Source organism: Cladophialophora yegresii, assembly GCF_000585515.1.
Source record: "Cladophialophora yegresii CBS 114405 chromosome Unknown aczIN-supercont1.1, whole genome shotgun sequence".
Classification (NCBI taxonomy): Eukaryota; Fungi; Ascomycota; class Eurotiomycetes; order Chaetothyriales; family Herpotrichiellaceae; genus Cladophialophora; species Cladophialophora yegresii.
The window spans coordinates 1,878,217-1,891,554 of record NW_006913045.1 but is presented as its reverse complement, the minus strand read 5'-3'; the positions used below and the strand labels follow the sequence as shown (position 1 = coordinate 1,891,554).

Sequence of the window (13,338 nt, the reverse complement as noted above, 5' to 3'; positions counted from 1 at the left end):
GTATCGATTAGCAGGGGTCACCATGGTCGAAAATTATTATTTTTCTGGGTTTCCTGCCAGCCTTGCTTTTGTTTCGTCAAAAGCAATGATGCGCTCTAATAGTCCAACCCGGAGTCATAGCAAGAAATCTTCGCACTTTTCATACGAGTGCCTGCGCACGTTTCCATCTGTGAATCAGCGGGTTGGTTGACGCTTCTTCCAGTGCTGGCAAATTGACACCAATTCTTCCAGTTGTGTGGCTGATCAGGCGGTGGATTGGCAGACGGTTCTCTAGTGTTTCTAGTGTACTCGTTTAAGCACGGTTCCATCACGCCTATTCACATCCACGCGCCTGCCCTTGCGTTAGCACATCACTTTTTAGCTCCTCCATCCACTGCGACTCTTCCACTCGATTAAACGCTATCTTGTGTCCCCTGTCAACCGTGCCTGTCGGCGGCTGAGCTTCCATACCATCCCTCCATCACTATCACGGTCTTTCGACTGGCATAAGAAGTCTCTCCCGCCTATTCCTTGTGGCCACTGTCATCAGATTCTGCTGGCCTCTGCTCGCGAATTCTAAAAGTCGAGTTGTGGGTGGCTGCCCCTTGCGTAGTCCGCTGTCAAACATGTCAGACGCGCTCCCTGATATCCCTTTGCTAGAAGAAATGGCGGAATACGGATCACCATCCGGAGCCGTCATGATGCCTCGAGCTTGTCTCCTGTCGTGGTCTGCGGATGTAAACATCTCTAAATGGCCTCTGCACATGTCCACGCGAGCACACCGCCGTCTCAGAATTGCGAGTCGCGGTGGGAGGGTCCATGCATCCCGTCCGGCATCGCAATCATAATTCAGAATCCTGCTCCTCATGGTCGAGTCGTGCGTTAAGTTTCATGCCTGGCTCGACTGCGGAAGCAGGTTCCTGGCGTCTCGGTCTGCTCGAGACGGGCTCCGACGGGAACAGGCTAACCTTAGACATGCCTTCGAAACCCTGGGCCGCTGCCTCCGTCTTCGGTTACGCTGCAACTCGGGCCAAGCTAGGGAGAAATGGAAACCCCCCTTAGCCTTTGGAACCAGTTTTAGGGCTCCCGGGCTCGACTAGGCGTCACGTCAGGCCCCACCACCCGCTCACCCAGCAAGAGGCAAGTGGAAGCCTTGTGGCCGCCGGGCCCCAAAAAGAAAGCCCTCTTGGAAACAGGCCCTGAAATCGAAGTGCTATCGTCAGGTACCATCAAATTTAGGACCCATCCGCCAGAATGGGTGGATAAGGGGTAAGTGCAGCTGCCTCCCTCGTCCACCTTATAACCATCGCATTTCCATTCCTGGGCTGTTGGATGTTACACGCTTCGCTCTTTCAATCTCGTCTCTACGCTCTTTGCCGTCCGTCTTGTTGATTTCCAGCCTTGCAGCTCTCTGCTTGCTCACAGCCCCGAAAAGTGATCCAGCACTCCACCAAATTTGGAGCATATACCGGCATTCGAGAAACACCCACTCGACACATCGCCGCAGCCTCCTCAGATCCGACACAACTCTGGGCGTGTACGAAATCTATCTGTTCGCAATTAAGCTATCCGAGACTCGACGACGTGGAGAAGGCAACCTGTACTGTCAAGATCATCGATCTGATCTCAGACCTGTCCGTCATCACAGCCAGCCATTTGTTCTGGGCTGGAACTCTCTTTTGACAGGGAGCGAAACTCAAATTCTCAGCGCGACTCCTGGGCTCGTCCCGCATTCCCTCCCCTTGACTCGACCGGCAACCTCAAAGAGACAAAGAAGGTTCTCTGGACGCTGCCACTCTTGCCAGGCAAGCAGTCAGCAACCACTCGGTAACACACTCGAGTCTGTCAGGGCTCTCAGTGGACAGGCGCAAAATAGTCTACGGACTTTGGTATCACCAGTGAGTCAGCCGTACCCCTCGTGTCCTCTCTGGCTATATAAGCCTGGACTGTTGGGCTCCTGGACACTTTCCACTGTCAACCTGCAATTCTAACGCCTTCCACACCCAGACAACACAATGACTGCCTCATCATCATCGTCATCTTCCGCTCCTTGCGACATGGGCCGTGGTGGCTACGACACAACGGGAGTTCCCAAACCCAAGCCTCCTCAAAAATAGCATTCCGGGCTGCTCCGCTTCCCACATCCGCAATCATCTGGCGAAATCGCCAACCAACTTCACTTCTGCTGCCCATCGTCACCAATAATCGCAGACTGAGCGCGCGCCCCACAAGACAGCTGGCTCTGACTGCATCGAGTCCGCCATGATGACGATCCAAGCTGCCTGCTGCACATTCGAGCGAGCAGAGTTACGCTTCTCCGGCGACACTTTTAATCTTCCTCTTGTTTTCGAATGATCGACTACCCTGTACAAGTACTGTCTCAAGGCTTTGAGCGTTCTCGGCGACTCCTTTTCACCCTGCATGTACGGCGCATGGAACATATCCTGATTCTCGTGGGCACCGACCTGTACGACCATTCCTGTACAACCAACCTACTATTGTGTGTATTCAAAAAAGTGCCATTTCAACACGGCGTTCTCGGGATAGACGGGGTTGGGATGGGATACGGGCGGCAAAAAAGATCATGATATTGCGGCATAGACTGTATGACTCAGGTCAACAATTTCCTTTGGGGGCTTTCTTCTCGGTGCAGTGGAAAGACAAGGCATAATTCGATCGCATCGGCCATTCGCAGGTCCCAGAATGTATCTGCCTGCTGCCTATATGATGTGATTAGCGGAATGAAACGGCCTGTTAGATTAGAAGAGCGAGCTCAATTCGTTGTGGTTGAGCTATTGACCAACACCATGGGTCACAGACAGGCTGCTGCCTGAGAAGTAGACGAACTTCAGTAATATCATCAACTAAGTCACATGAGCCTCACCATGCAAGTTGACATCAGAGGCATCCTCAAATGTGTGCGCCCATGTGTGCAAGTGCAGCACGAGGCTCCGTGTGCCACGGGTCAGTTCCTCTCATACTTCTTAGGCAGACCGAAACGAGCATGTGGTGAAGGGAAAAATACAAACGGGGTGCAGATTCTTGTTGACTCCGCTGAGTGGGTACGGTGAAGCATAGAAGTCGCGATCAAACTTGGACTGCGTCGTCACTGCTTTGCGATTAAACTCCAATCAACAAGCCACCACTTCCCTCTCATCATCTCCAATCCACCTGAACTTCACCTCAAACTCTCTTCTGTATTTCCTGGTCTTGAATCCTTGGTTCGCCGCCGTCCCGACGCCCGGAGCTCTAAAGAGATCTGCCCTCTGCATGCCATTCTCTCCCGCTGCCGCAAGCTCGAAGCATCAATCCGCCCTCACCTGACCCCAACCTCAACAAACAGGCTTCCCTTCGCCTGCGATTGCTTGCTTTCTTTGACGCATTACTACAGCGGAAACACATATAAGAAGTATGGTAGACTCATCGTCAGCCCCGAAGCCCTCCAGCAGCGTCAAACTTGTGTTGCTTGGAGAGGCCGCCGTTGGAAAGGTGGGTTGCGCCTACAACCGCTGTCGTTATTGTCCTCCCCCGGCTTTCAATAGTTCTCCTGCCTTGCCATTTCCCCCGACAGCTTGACGTTCACTTGGTGGTAGCACGGTTGGAATTGCGATACTTTATCATCACCACACCTGCAACTCATGGCGTGCGAAAGGAGAGAATCGAGACGATGGCCTGATATGTCGCGAGAAGTAGGGACATCATCGCTAACACAACCTAAACAGTCATCTCTCGTCCTCCGCTTCGTCAACAATGACTTTCAGGAGAACAAGGAACCCACCATCGGCGGTATGTCTACCCTCTGTCATTTCTAACAGCTATTCTACTTCAAGCATACCCTTCTTTCTCTCGTTTTGCACCCCACGGCGCGCTACTGTCCCTTCTTGGCGAGCTGACATCCTTCCAGCCGCCTTCCTAACCCAAAAGATCTCCCTACCCAACCGCATCATCAAGTTCGAGATTTGGGACACTGCAGGCCAAGAACGCTTTGCCTCCCTCGCCCCAATGTACTACCGCAACGCTCAAGCCGCTTTGGTAGTGTACGACCTGACCAAGCCCACTTCGCTCACGAAAGCCAAGCACTGGGTCGCTGAGTTGCAGAGGCAAGCATCGCCCGGCATCGTTATCGCATTGGTGGGCAATAAACTCGACTTATGCGCTGAAGGTTTTAGCGGGACAGCCGACTCAGTGGACGACTCTGCCGCACCTGCGGAGGGCGAGGATGCTGCAGGGAACAGCAGTGAAGAAGCCGAGGTCGAGCACACAGACAACAGCGATGCACGAAAGATTTCCACCAGAGAAGCCAAGTTGTATGCAGAAGAGGAGAGTTTACTGTTCTTCGAGACATCAGCAAAAACGGGTACAAATGTTGCCGAGGTATTCTCGGCCATCGCAAACGCAATCCCAGAAACATCCTTAAAGGGTGCTCGGGGCGGTGCTGGGGGAGGTACGCAGGCAGCACTCTCCGGAGCCGCAAATCGGGCGGAAGAAGCGAGAGTCAATCTGAACGAGAGGGCAAAGCAGCAGAAGGACAATTGTGCTTGTTAGCTGGTTTGGATGTGCTTGTTGGGTTGCTGGTCTCTTGTGCTCGTATGAAGGAATCTTGGTTAGGAGCCTGTTCGCACCGACAACGTTGCGGCCGTCATCCGCAGTCTTCTCGACGGGAAGGCAGTGGTCATATACGGCAGAGTCGCACCTATGCTGAACAGAACGGTTCATGGGCGGAGACTTTCTGGTCTAGGTGCTCGATGGTTCAAACTCGTTTGGTCAAAGGAGTCATTCTCGGCGCATGGTAGGGTGTAGTGAGACAGCAGTATTGATTGTTTCCATCCTTGTCCGCTCTCATCTCTGGCGATGATGGTTGTTAAATCTAGAGAATGCAGAGCCAGAAACCCTAACTCGAGGAGCCTACTGAGTATACTGTACCTTAGTTTTACCTGGCCTTGATCTTGGTATTACTTTGCTCCGAACAATACACTGAGACCTTGCCAGGGATGTAGAGCACAAGCCAAGAGCAGTGACGCAGGGCCGTGAATCAAAGATTATTATCTTTTTCGCGACTTTTCCGGCATTGACCTCTCTGAACAGTAAACTTCGAGCAAAGGTCAATGACACAAATCTTTCCAGCTGAGTATCGTTCGGACTATCCATCGACAGCCTGCTTCTCCACAAGCGGCTCGATTTTCTATTCGCGCTCCCTTTTGTCGTGTCCGCCCCATTTTCCGGAGGTACAGGCAGGTCAGGACCCGAGGACGTAGAGGTTCAAGCGAATGGTACAACTCTGCTCTGGACTTCCAGCCTGCTGCCCGTATCCAAAGTTCTCCGCGTCCAAAGTGAAGGACGTCTGGGCCAATGATGCCGATCACGTCCGACCTGTCCACCTTGATGTGCTGAGTGAGCGTCCCATCGTAACTGCTCGGAGTTGCGAGCTGTTCGCGTATGAAATTCGGCACGACTTCAGAGACGCAAACTGCCCTCCCCCGAACGGTAACCGCCCAGAAACTCTGTCTTTCCCTCTTGTCGGATCCTTCGACTCCAGAAGCACATACTTTGATGCCTGCAAGAAATCAACATCCAGGGTACTCGGACCATTGCCTTAGAGCACGTGCGTTCGTCTTGTAAATTCTCTATGCCGTTCACCACACATGGTCCATTTTCCCGGGAAACAACTGATGTAAACCGTATCTCACCTTCATGAGCTTGGAACCAATTGTTGAACCTTTGTTCGTCTCCGAGTACGAGTAGAGTACGAAAGGGAGAGTCTAGATCCCGGGCCCACCATCTAGTGCTTTGTCCACTCCTCTAAGTCAGATTGCATAGAGTGTTCTTCATCCGGCGTCCTCAGTGCGAGTCACTCCGCTTGGGCTCAATTGAGTGATTCATAGATATGTGAGTTCAATCGTCTTGCAAGCTTCATTCCGGTACCGGCAGCCTAATGGAGTTTTCCAGTCTCGATTGCTCGAGAATTGACTGGTTTTCAACTTCCGGATGCCTCTCGCACTGAAGTATTTGCTAAGTCATCATCTTTGAGTCCTGCTACAGTGTCTTACCTTCGGGGTCGGTTACCCTGTTTACTTATGCCCTGCCAATAATGCGTCTTTGGACAGCGGCTCCTCGTTGTCTGCCATGAGGCTGAAAGTTACTTTTGGACGCGGAACTCCCGCGCGTCGCGCCTGAGATATACGCGCCCACCAGTACGGAGTACTTGACTGGCTCCGGGGCACGCTAGCGTGGTTGAGCTGTGATGTGAGAATGACATCATTGGCAGCAATCGCAGCTTCTGGGTGACTTCTGAGAGTTGTTTTCAACATCATTTTGCGCACACTGGTGGTTTTTCAGAATCATCTCACAAGCGATACTCATATTAGCTGCAAGACGAAATGGCGGACCGTGTCAAGCAAGTTGCAGCCGAAGAGGCGGATCGAGTCAAAACCATGACCCAAGAGGCTGTCAGATCTCGAGCATACCTCTATCCCCTCAAGGTATGCCGTCCTTCCCTGGTCAGAGACACGGACATTCTGATACAAATGTAGGGAATTTTCTACTTTCTGTCTCACAAAGACCTCTGGAAACCGTTGACTGCGAAGCTGGCACCGACCTTGACCCTGAGCATTGGCGTCACCACCTTCATGTTCCTCATTGCCTATGTTCCTCAAGTTGCCATCATGGCGTTCACTTCCGGTCCAGTTGCAGCAATCTCGGCGGCCTTGCTCACACTCAGCGAGAGTTCGACCCTCATCAATCTCTTTTCGAGGACATTCCTGATAGAGGATGCCTTAGTTGACACTTTCGACGGTACACTACTCTCTCGGGAATGTACGAACCTGGTTGAGGGAGGCAGACAGATCAGAGCTGGAGGGGACAATATTGCGCGACTGGGGAAATTGGTCAAGAGACCGTTCGCAAAGTTCACGCCCAATGCGATCATTCGTTACGTGCTCTACCTGCCGCTAAATTTCATCCCGATAGTGGGCACGGCCATCTTCATTGCACTACAGGGAAAGCGAGCTGGACCAGCAGCGCATACGAGATACTTCCAACTGAAAGAATGGAGCAAGTCAAAGAGGGAGGCACACATTGAGTATCATCGTGGAGGATATACTGCATTCGGGGTGGTGGCATTCGTGCTGGAGATGATCCCCTTCGCCAACCTCCTTTTCGCATTCACGAACACGGTGGGCGCGGCGTTATGGGCTGCTGATTTAGAGAAGAATGCGACACCCTCGTCAAACGTGCGGGAACTTGCAAAGAAGGCCGAATGAATTCGTCTGCTGCGTCACCATACAGCCAACCTAGAGTTGCGGGGGCGAGTTCCTAAGGTTGCACAGATATTGAGTTTGACACAGTCTGTCACGGGCACGCCGAACATGAGGACAGCCCGCAACCGAGGAGCCAGCAGGATGATGATGAAGTGACCTGGAAACCGATACGGCAGTGGCAATGCCAGTGACAGTTGAAACGATACCTCTTCTTCCAGGTGCTGGCCACATCCAACCAAAGCCTCGTGTGATTCGACGCCTGAACTAGAGATATCCACGAAGCCATGGACGCTATGATGAGCTAATGCTTGGAGGCCTTTTGGAGTCGGACACGGGGCTTCACACGAAATGAAACGAATGAATAGGGAGTTTTGATGACACTAGGATATGCCCAGAGACTGAGCCTCGACCACCAAGTAATGTGTACTCGGACTGCTGCTATTCCGCTCCACTCGCCGGTTACATACAGAGTCTCGCTTTGATGCGGTAAAGGCAGTGCTAGTGTCTACCTAGATGGATTCTGCCGGACCTTGTAAACAAACAGTCTCCTGGTGTTTTGGAACTTGCCCTCTCTGCCTTCCACTTTCCTTCTCGGTGACCAAAACAACAACATTTCTTTTGGACACCCACTCACCACTCCTTCTCAAAGCGCAGGCTGACGAACAGCCATTCACTGCGTACAGTCACTCCTTGAAAAATCTCGAACCGGCTGGATCGGTCGCCCAACCTGATGCTTCGCTGCAAGGGTAAGTCCAACATCGTCTTGAAGGACTTGTGATTGACAGAAAGACAGCATCGGTCGTCACTATGCGCTCCTTCCCCATTGCTTTCAGCATGATGCTGGTCCATTCTCTCGTCTTTCTGTCATTCATCAACCTCGCGACAGCCCACCCTTACAGTTTCAATCATTTTCGTCATCTTCTCGCAAGCCGGTACGAACCAACACACACCACCAAATATCCCATTCCCGCCAAAGCAAAAGCGAGCTCAGTCTCGGCTGGCCCAGTCTCCCCATGTACCGGAGTGCATTGCGCCAATCCTACTCTGCTACCCTCAAGTCTACCTTGCGATGCTGCGAACGGCACCACTTTCGTCACTGCGCTCCCCAATGGCACAAAGTATACCATGATCTGCGACATCGACTTCCCGGCTCAGCACATCTATCCCTTCATTCTTGCGGGCTCCTTCGATGAGTGTTTGGGGCAATGCGAGACCTACAACGAGAAAGCCATGGCAGGCACCAGCTGCGCTGGCTTTGTCTTCGCCCCAGATCGCACCAACGGCGCCGATGATTGTTACCTGAAGTCTTCCTTGCACGACCCTAGCTCGGCGACAATCCACCTCGTAGGTGCGACCATCATGCCCTCTACGGCGTCACGTGCTTTGCCATCAACATCTTCTTCACTGCCGACCCCTCGTTCAAATCTGCGAAAGACCTACTCCGAAGTCAACGTAGGAAACTTGAAAATCCTGGGCAGCTCCACAAACAAGCCTACCAACCAGTACGTCAGTCATGTACCTGCCACTCCCCAGAAGCTGGCAAGCAGTCTCCTTGTTCCTGGCCTTAACCCCGACCTCATCACCAAGTATCCCATTGCCGATGACACCGGCTCTTGGACTGAAGGTCAGTTGCCAAGTGGTGTAACACTGTCAAACATGAAAGCCGCGCCACGCATGTCTCGTGATGGTGGAAAAGGAGGTACGATCAATGAAACACATATTTTCGTCTTCTGCGACACTGCAAGTTTCTCCGAAGATCAAGGCATGGTCGGTTTCGTATCTAGCTCTGTCGCCACGGACGACGGGATGAAAGCTCTCTACGGCGAACCCCTCGAGCTTGTCGACAATCTTGGTGAGTGGCAGGATGATGTCGGCAGAATGCGAGGCTTTGCTCCCATGACCACTGGAGAGGAATCCTTCAACATCGACCTCTCCGGCAGAGGATACCGATATGCAGTGTGGCCGGAATCCTCAGTCATACCTTTCAATGCCTCTCATGCCCTACTTTATCCTGCCCTAGTATACGATGTCGTCGACATGAGCAATCAGGCAGCAGTTTTCAACGACATTGGAAACACCATCCTTCTGGTATCGGTGGACCCTACCTACGGTCCAACCGCCGAACGCGTTGTCCCACAGCTGTACAATCAAGATCAAGTCACTTTTGGCACTCTGGGCGGCATCCGCTCGTGGGGTCCTGCTGGAAAGGGCGGCAACGACGGGCATATCTATCTCTTCGGCAAGGGTGATAATGGTGTTCTCGTCGCAAGAACGGTTCCAAATGGCTTCACGGACTTGTCGACATATGAGTACTGGAATGGTGACTCCTATACAGAAGACATGCCGTCTTCGTCTTCGAATGCTGTCATGCTGGACATGCAGGTTCAGGACTTGGATGTCGTGTATGTTCCAGCCATCCGGAGCTTCCTCATGATCTACCTAAATACTCTTGCAGACAACACATTCTACTATCGCCATCTGCCTCTTGATCTGGATGCTGATGACCAAGACTGTGACGTGGATAACATTGTCAAAGCCAAGTGGTCCGCCGAGAAAGTCTTGGCCCAGATTGAGGCCCCCATCGAGGGATACATCTACGCCGGCGGCATGCATGCAGGTTATTTCGGCGACGACGACATCACCAACGGTGGCTCGAAGATCCTGATCACCTGGACTGAGCATACCGGCCAGGACGCGGCGTCCCCTGAGTCTGGGTACGCGCACAAGTCTGCCTATGTTGAACTCGATCTTTCCTAAGTGCGACCTACCGGGCTCGCCTTTCCACGGAGTGTCATGGCGGAGGATTGAGTATTCCTGACGACTCGGCATGATAAACCTGGATATGATCTACGGCCAGAGCCGTTACCACAATTCACGCTCGTTATGCATGTATCACTAGGGGTCTGAGCGACATCCTCCCATTGGATTACTTTCGTCGCCTTGCCTGCGGTCCGGGATGTTCTGCAATCTGCAGTGGTGGATGAGGAAGAGGCCTTGCTTTTGAAGAAGGAATGATTGATGAGCTACGACCTGATGTGTCAACATTGTCCTGATGTAACCAAACCTGCTTTCCATAGCACAGAGTTACAGGTGGAGACGTGACCATGAGAATCAGAACAATCAAAATGACGGCCTGCAAGAGACGTTGGCAGCCGTTCTTCTAGTTTTCTAATCCATCATGACATGGCCGTCAGTCATTCTCGGCCTTGATCATGCCGAAGAAGATGACACGTACTATCCCTCTCTACGGGGTATTGTAACGCTGTAAACACGCTCCCAAACTCCCACCATTCTTCCCGCTTCTCCGCCGCTCGTCTTAATGTGGCCATCCACATCCAGGTCCACATCCGTGCCACACATCCCCATTTTCCTCGTTACGAGCTATCTCCGGATGATCGTCGACCGAGCCATCCTCGCGACCAAGCACATCAACCCCTGCCCACCTTTTCCCCGCGCCGAGCGCCATGGGCGGCACCAGCGGGCCACTATGTGCGGGACACCCGTCTCCCCTTTTTGAGGGGTAAGCTGGTTACGAGCTACGAGTAAGAACCCAAGCAGAGCGGCAGGCATTCCATCAGCAATCATGTACCGTGGAGATGGTGGTGGAAGGTCGCCGAATCGAAGAACGGGCAGTGCAAAAGAAACGAGGGAAAGGATTCGAGCGGAGATTACATACTCACATACTTCCATACAGAAATTCCTTGAGCTCTCTATCGATGTTAAGATCACTTTCTCTCAGAACTTGACTCTGCATACCTGACTGTGTATAGTAAGAGTAGCGGTTAACCAATCTTCAAAGGCCTGGTTGACTCACGGGCTACGGTAAGAACGACGATACGAAACCTCTGCTTTTCGCTGCAAGGCGGTTGCTCCAGACCTGGTTCCAAGTTACCAAGATCTATCTGTCTTCTGCTACTGCTCTCACACGAACACCCTCCCAACCACAAGACGACCGTTCCACCACGGTATCCACCATCCCCCAAGATGGCAGCAGTGGCCAACGGCGCTGCGTCCACAGACGCTGCTGCAGCTGCAGCAGTTCCAGCTGAGGCTCAAGACCCAGGCTCCTACCCGCTCGCGGCGCAGATCCCGCTAAAGTCGTTCCAACTGCCGGCGTTCCCTCCCCAAGCCTCGCGGTTAAGGGAACTCACACTCACGGCGGACATCAAGCTCGACGAATACCAATCCATGGTGCAGACACCGCCAGACGCCATCATCACGCAGCCACCGCTAGACGAGCTCCCGCAATCCATCACGCACCTCACCTTTGAGCTCTTCGGCCTCGGGTTCCCCGGCACACCGCCCTTCCTGACGCGCCTCGCGCGCTCCCTGCCCAACATCCGCAGCGTCACGTTCTTCAGCTGCCTGATCGACGGCCTGGACGAGCACTCGCGGCGCGACGCCGAGAAGTTCTTCTCCCTCGTGGCCCCGAACCTGAAGGAGTTGCACGTCATCGACTCGTTCGCGCGACCTGGCTTTTTCACGGCCGTGGGGGCGGAGCTCGAGAAGCACGCCTCCCTTGAACCCACTCAGGGGTTTAAGCTGGTCGACGTGTCGTACACGTTCCGCGGGCACGAGGACTCGGACTTCCTGGCCCGCGTGCAGGGCGAGGATTTGTCGAGCCTGGTCGTCAAGGGCATGGTCGGCGCGTCGTTTGACTTTGTCCCCCAGCGGCGGGACGAGCTGCAGGAGGCCGAGGCCGACGAGGAGGGCAAGGACAAACCCCTGGGGAAATTGAACGAGGGTGTCCTCCCCTTTGCGTGCGACGGGCGGGCGCCCTCCGCCGCGAGGAAACGCTTCGAAACCCTCAGTCACGGGGGCGAGCTCAAGGACCTGAAAATCCTCAACTTGGCCATGTGGTCGTTGAGGCCCGCCGAGGTCGGGCACGTCGTGTATGCTTGTGCCGGGGGCGCGCGCCCGGGTCTCGCCGACTTGACCGTGAGCGTGCTGCTCGAGGATGGGTGGGTCGAGAAACTCGCTAGCGGGTTGGACCAGGGTGGCGTGGCGGCCGAGTTGGAGAGCCTGGAACTCGTGGGCGTGCCGGATCGGGCCGAGGAGGAGGGCGACGATTGGAAGGCTGGGCTGAAGGTCGTGACGAAGGAGGATGTCGAGAAGATCGCGAGGGGCGCGCCCAAGCTGGCCAAGGCCGGTATGAGTATTTTGAAGGTCAAGACCGCGCCGAATGTCTTGTTCTATAAAACTGAGGGGGAGGGTTGGAAGGAGAGGTGAGAGACACGGGCCCAAAGGGCCACAAAGGCATGTGCTGGGTGCCTCTGCACTATGATTGCGCATGGTTGTGGATGAACAAAATGTTCAGAGGGAAGATCAATCGGTAATAGAACAAAAGCGTTGTTTTGCGTGGCTCTACTTTCTTCGCGTCGTCGATCCGAAGAACTGCTGTCTACGCAAGCGCCGTAGTTGTTGTTTTGCTTCCTTCTTAGTGGTGCAACGAGATATACAGACATGGAGTAACAGACATGGAGTTACAGACATGGAGTAACATGTTAAGTTTAGCTCAGAACCCGGTGTTGTAGTGATCTAGTTCTATGGTGACTACTTGCTCTGAAAGCGACAGTAGTCTCTGAAGTTGGTTGTCGTCAACCCTTCCACGGTCTCTGCTTGGTACAGCACATGCATGTCCTTCAACTAGGATAGTCCATGTGAGGTCTCCGTTCATGATGCTGGGCTGCAGAGCTCAAATCATTCAGCACTGAGCTCGTCTGTTACTCGTAACAACTGCCGAAACCAACTGACAGGTATCTTCTGGTTCACGTCGTTTTCGTGACGATATCGAGCCATGCTACTCGCGCATCTGAACAGCTCCGCCGCCGAGGACGGTCACTCAACGCCAATTCAGCTGTGCTAGCTCATTTGCGACTTCCGTAGCCGGAGGAGTTGCTTGGCTTGCCAACGTAGTCGGTGGATTGGGTCGAGGTATATGTGGATCCACCAACGCCAGTGTAGCTAGAAGAACCCGAGCCCAGCTCTGGCTTCGGATCATTCAGTGAGGTGGGGCTCTTGTCGAAGCTCGAGGTGCTCGCATACTCCGATGCGCAGTTGCACGAATACGTGCTCGAGTCGTTTCCGCAATAAGAGCATTTAC

At 53.4% G+C, this 13,338-nt stretch overlaps 4 protein-coding genes across 4 annotated transcripts; all 4 read left to right on the top strand.

Annotated features, from left to right (window-relative positions):
* Window positions 1-3,656: 3,656 nt before the first annotated feature.
* Window positions 3,657-4,524, top strand: A1O7_00667 (rab family, other; the record flags this gene model as incomplete). Its single annotated transcript, XM_007754708.1, has 2 exons — window positions 3,657-3,765; window positions 3,884-4,524. 2 exons carry the CDS (start codon window positions 3,657-3,659, stop codon window positions 4,522-4,524), a joined length of 750 nt encoding a protein of 249 aa, XP_007752898.1.
* Window positions 4,525-6,356: 1,832 nt separating this feature from the next.
* Window positions 6,357-7,238, top strand: A1O7_00666 (uncharacterized protein; the record flags this gene model as incomplete). The annotated part of the gene is made up of 2 exons (XM_007754707.1): window positions 6,357-6,458; window positions 6,510-7,238. The coding sequence occupies 2 exons, from the start codon at window positions 6,357-6,359 to the stop codon at window positions 7,236-7,238; spliced, it is 831 nt and encodes a 276-aa protein (XP_007752897.1).
* An 804-nt stretch (window positions 7,239-8,042) lies between these two features.
* On the top strand, window positions 8,043-9,992 carry A1O7_00665 (uncharacterized protein; the record flags this gene model as incomplete). Its single annotated transcript, XM_007754706.1, has 1 exon — window positions 8,043-9,992. One exon carries the CDS (start codon window positions 8,043-8,045, stop codon window positions 9,990-9,992), a length of 1,950 nt encoding a protein of 649 aa, XP_007752896.1.
* Window positions 9,993-11,219: 1,227 nt separating this feature from the next.
* A1O7_00664 (uncharacterized protein) lies at window positions 11,220-12,464 on the top strand (the record flags this gene model as incomplete). Its single annotated transcript, XM_007754705.1, has 1 exon — window positions 11,220-12,464. One exon carries the CDS (start codon window positions 11,220-11,222, stop codon window positions 12,462-12,464), a length of 1,245 nt encoding a protein of 414 aa, XP_007752895.1.
* Window positions 12,465-13,338: the final 874 nt, after the last annotated feature.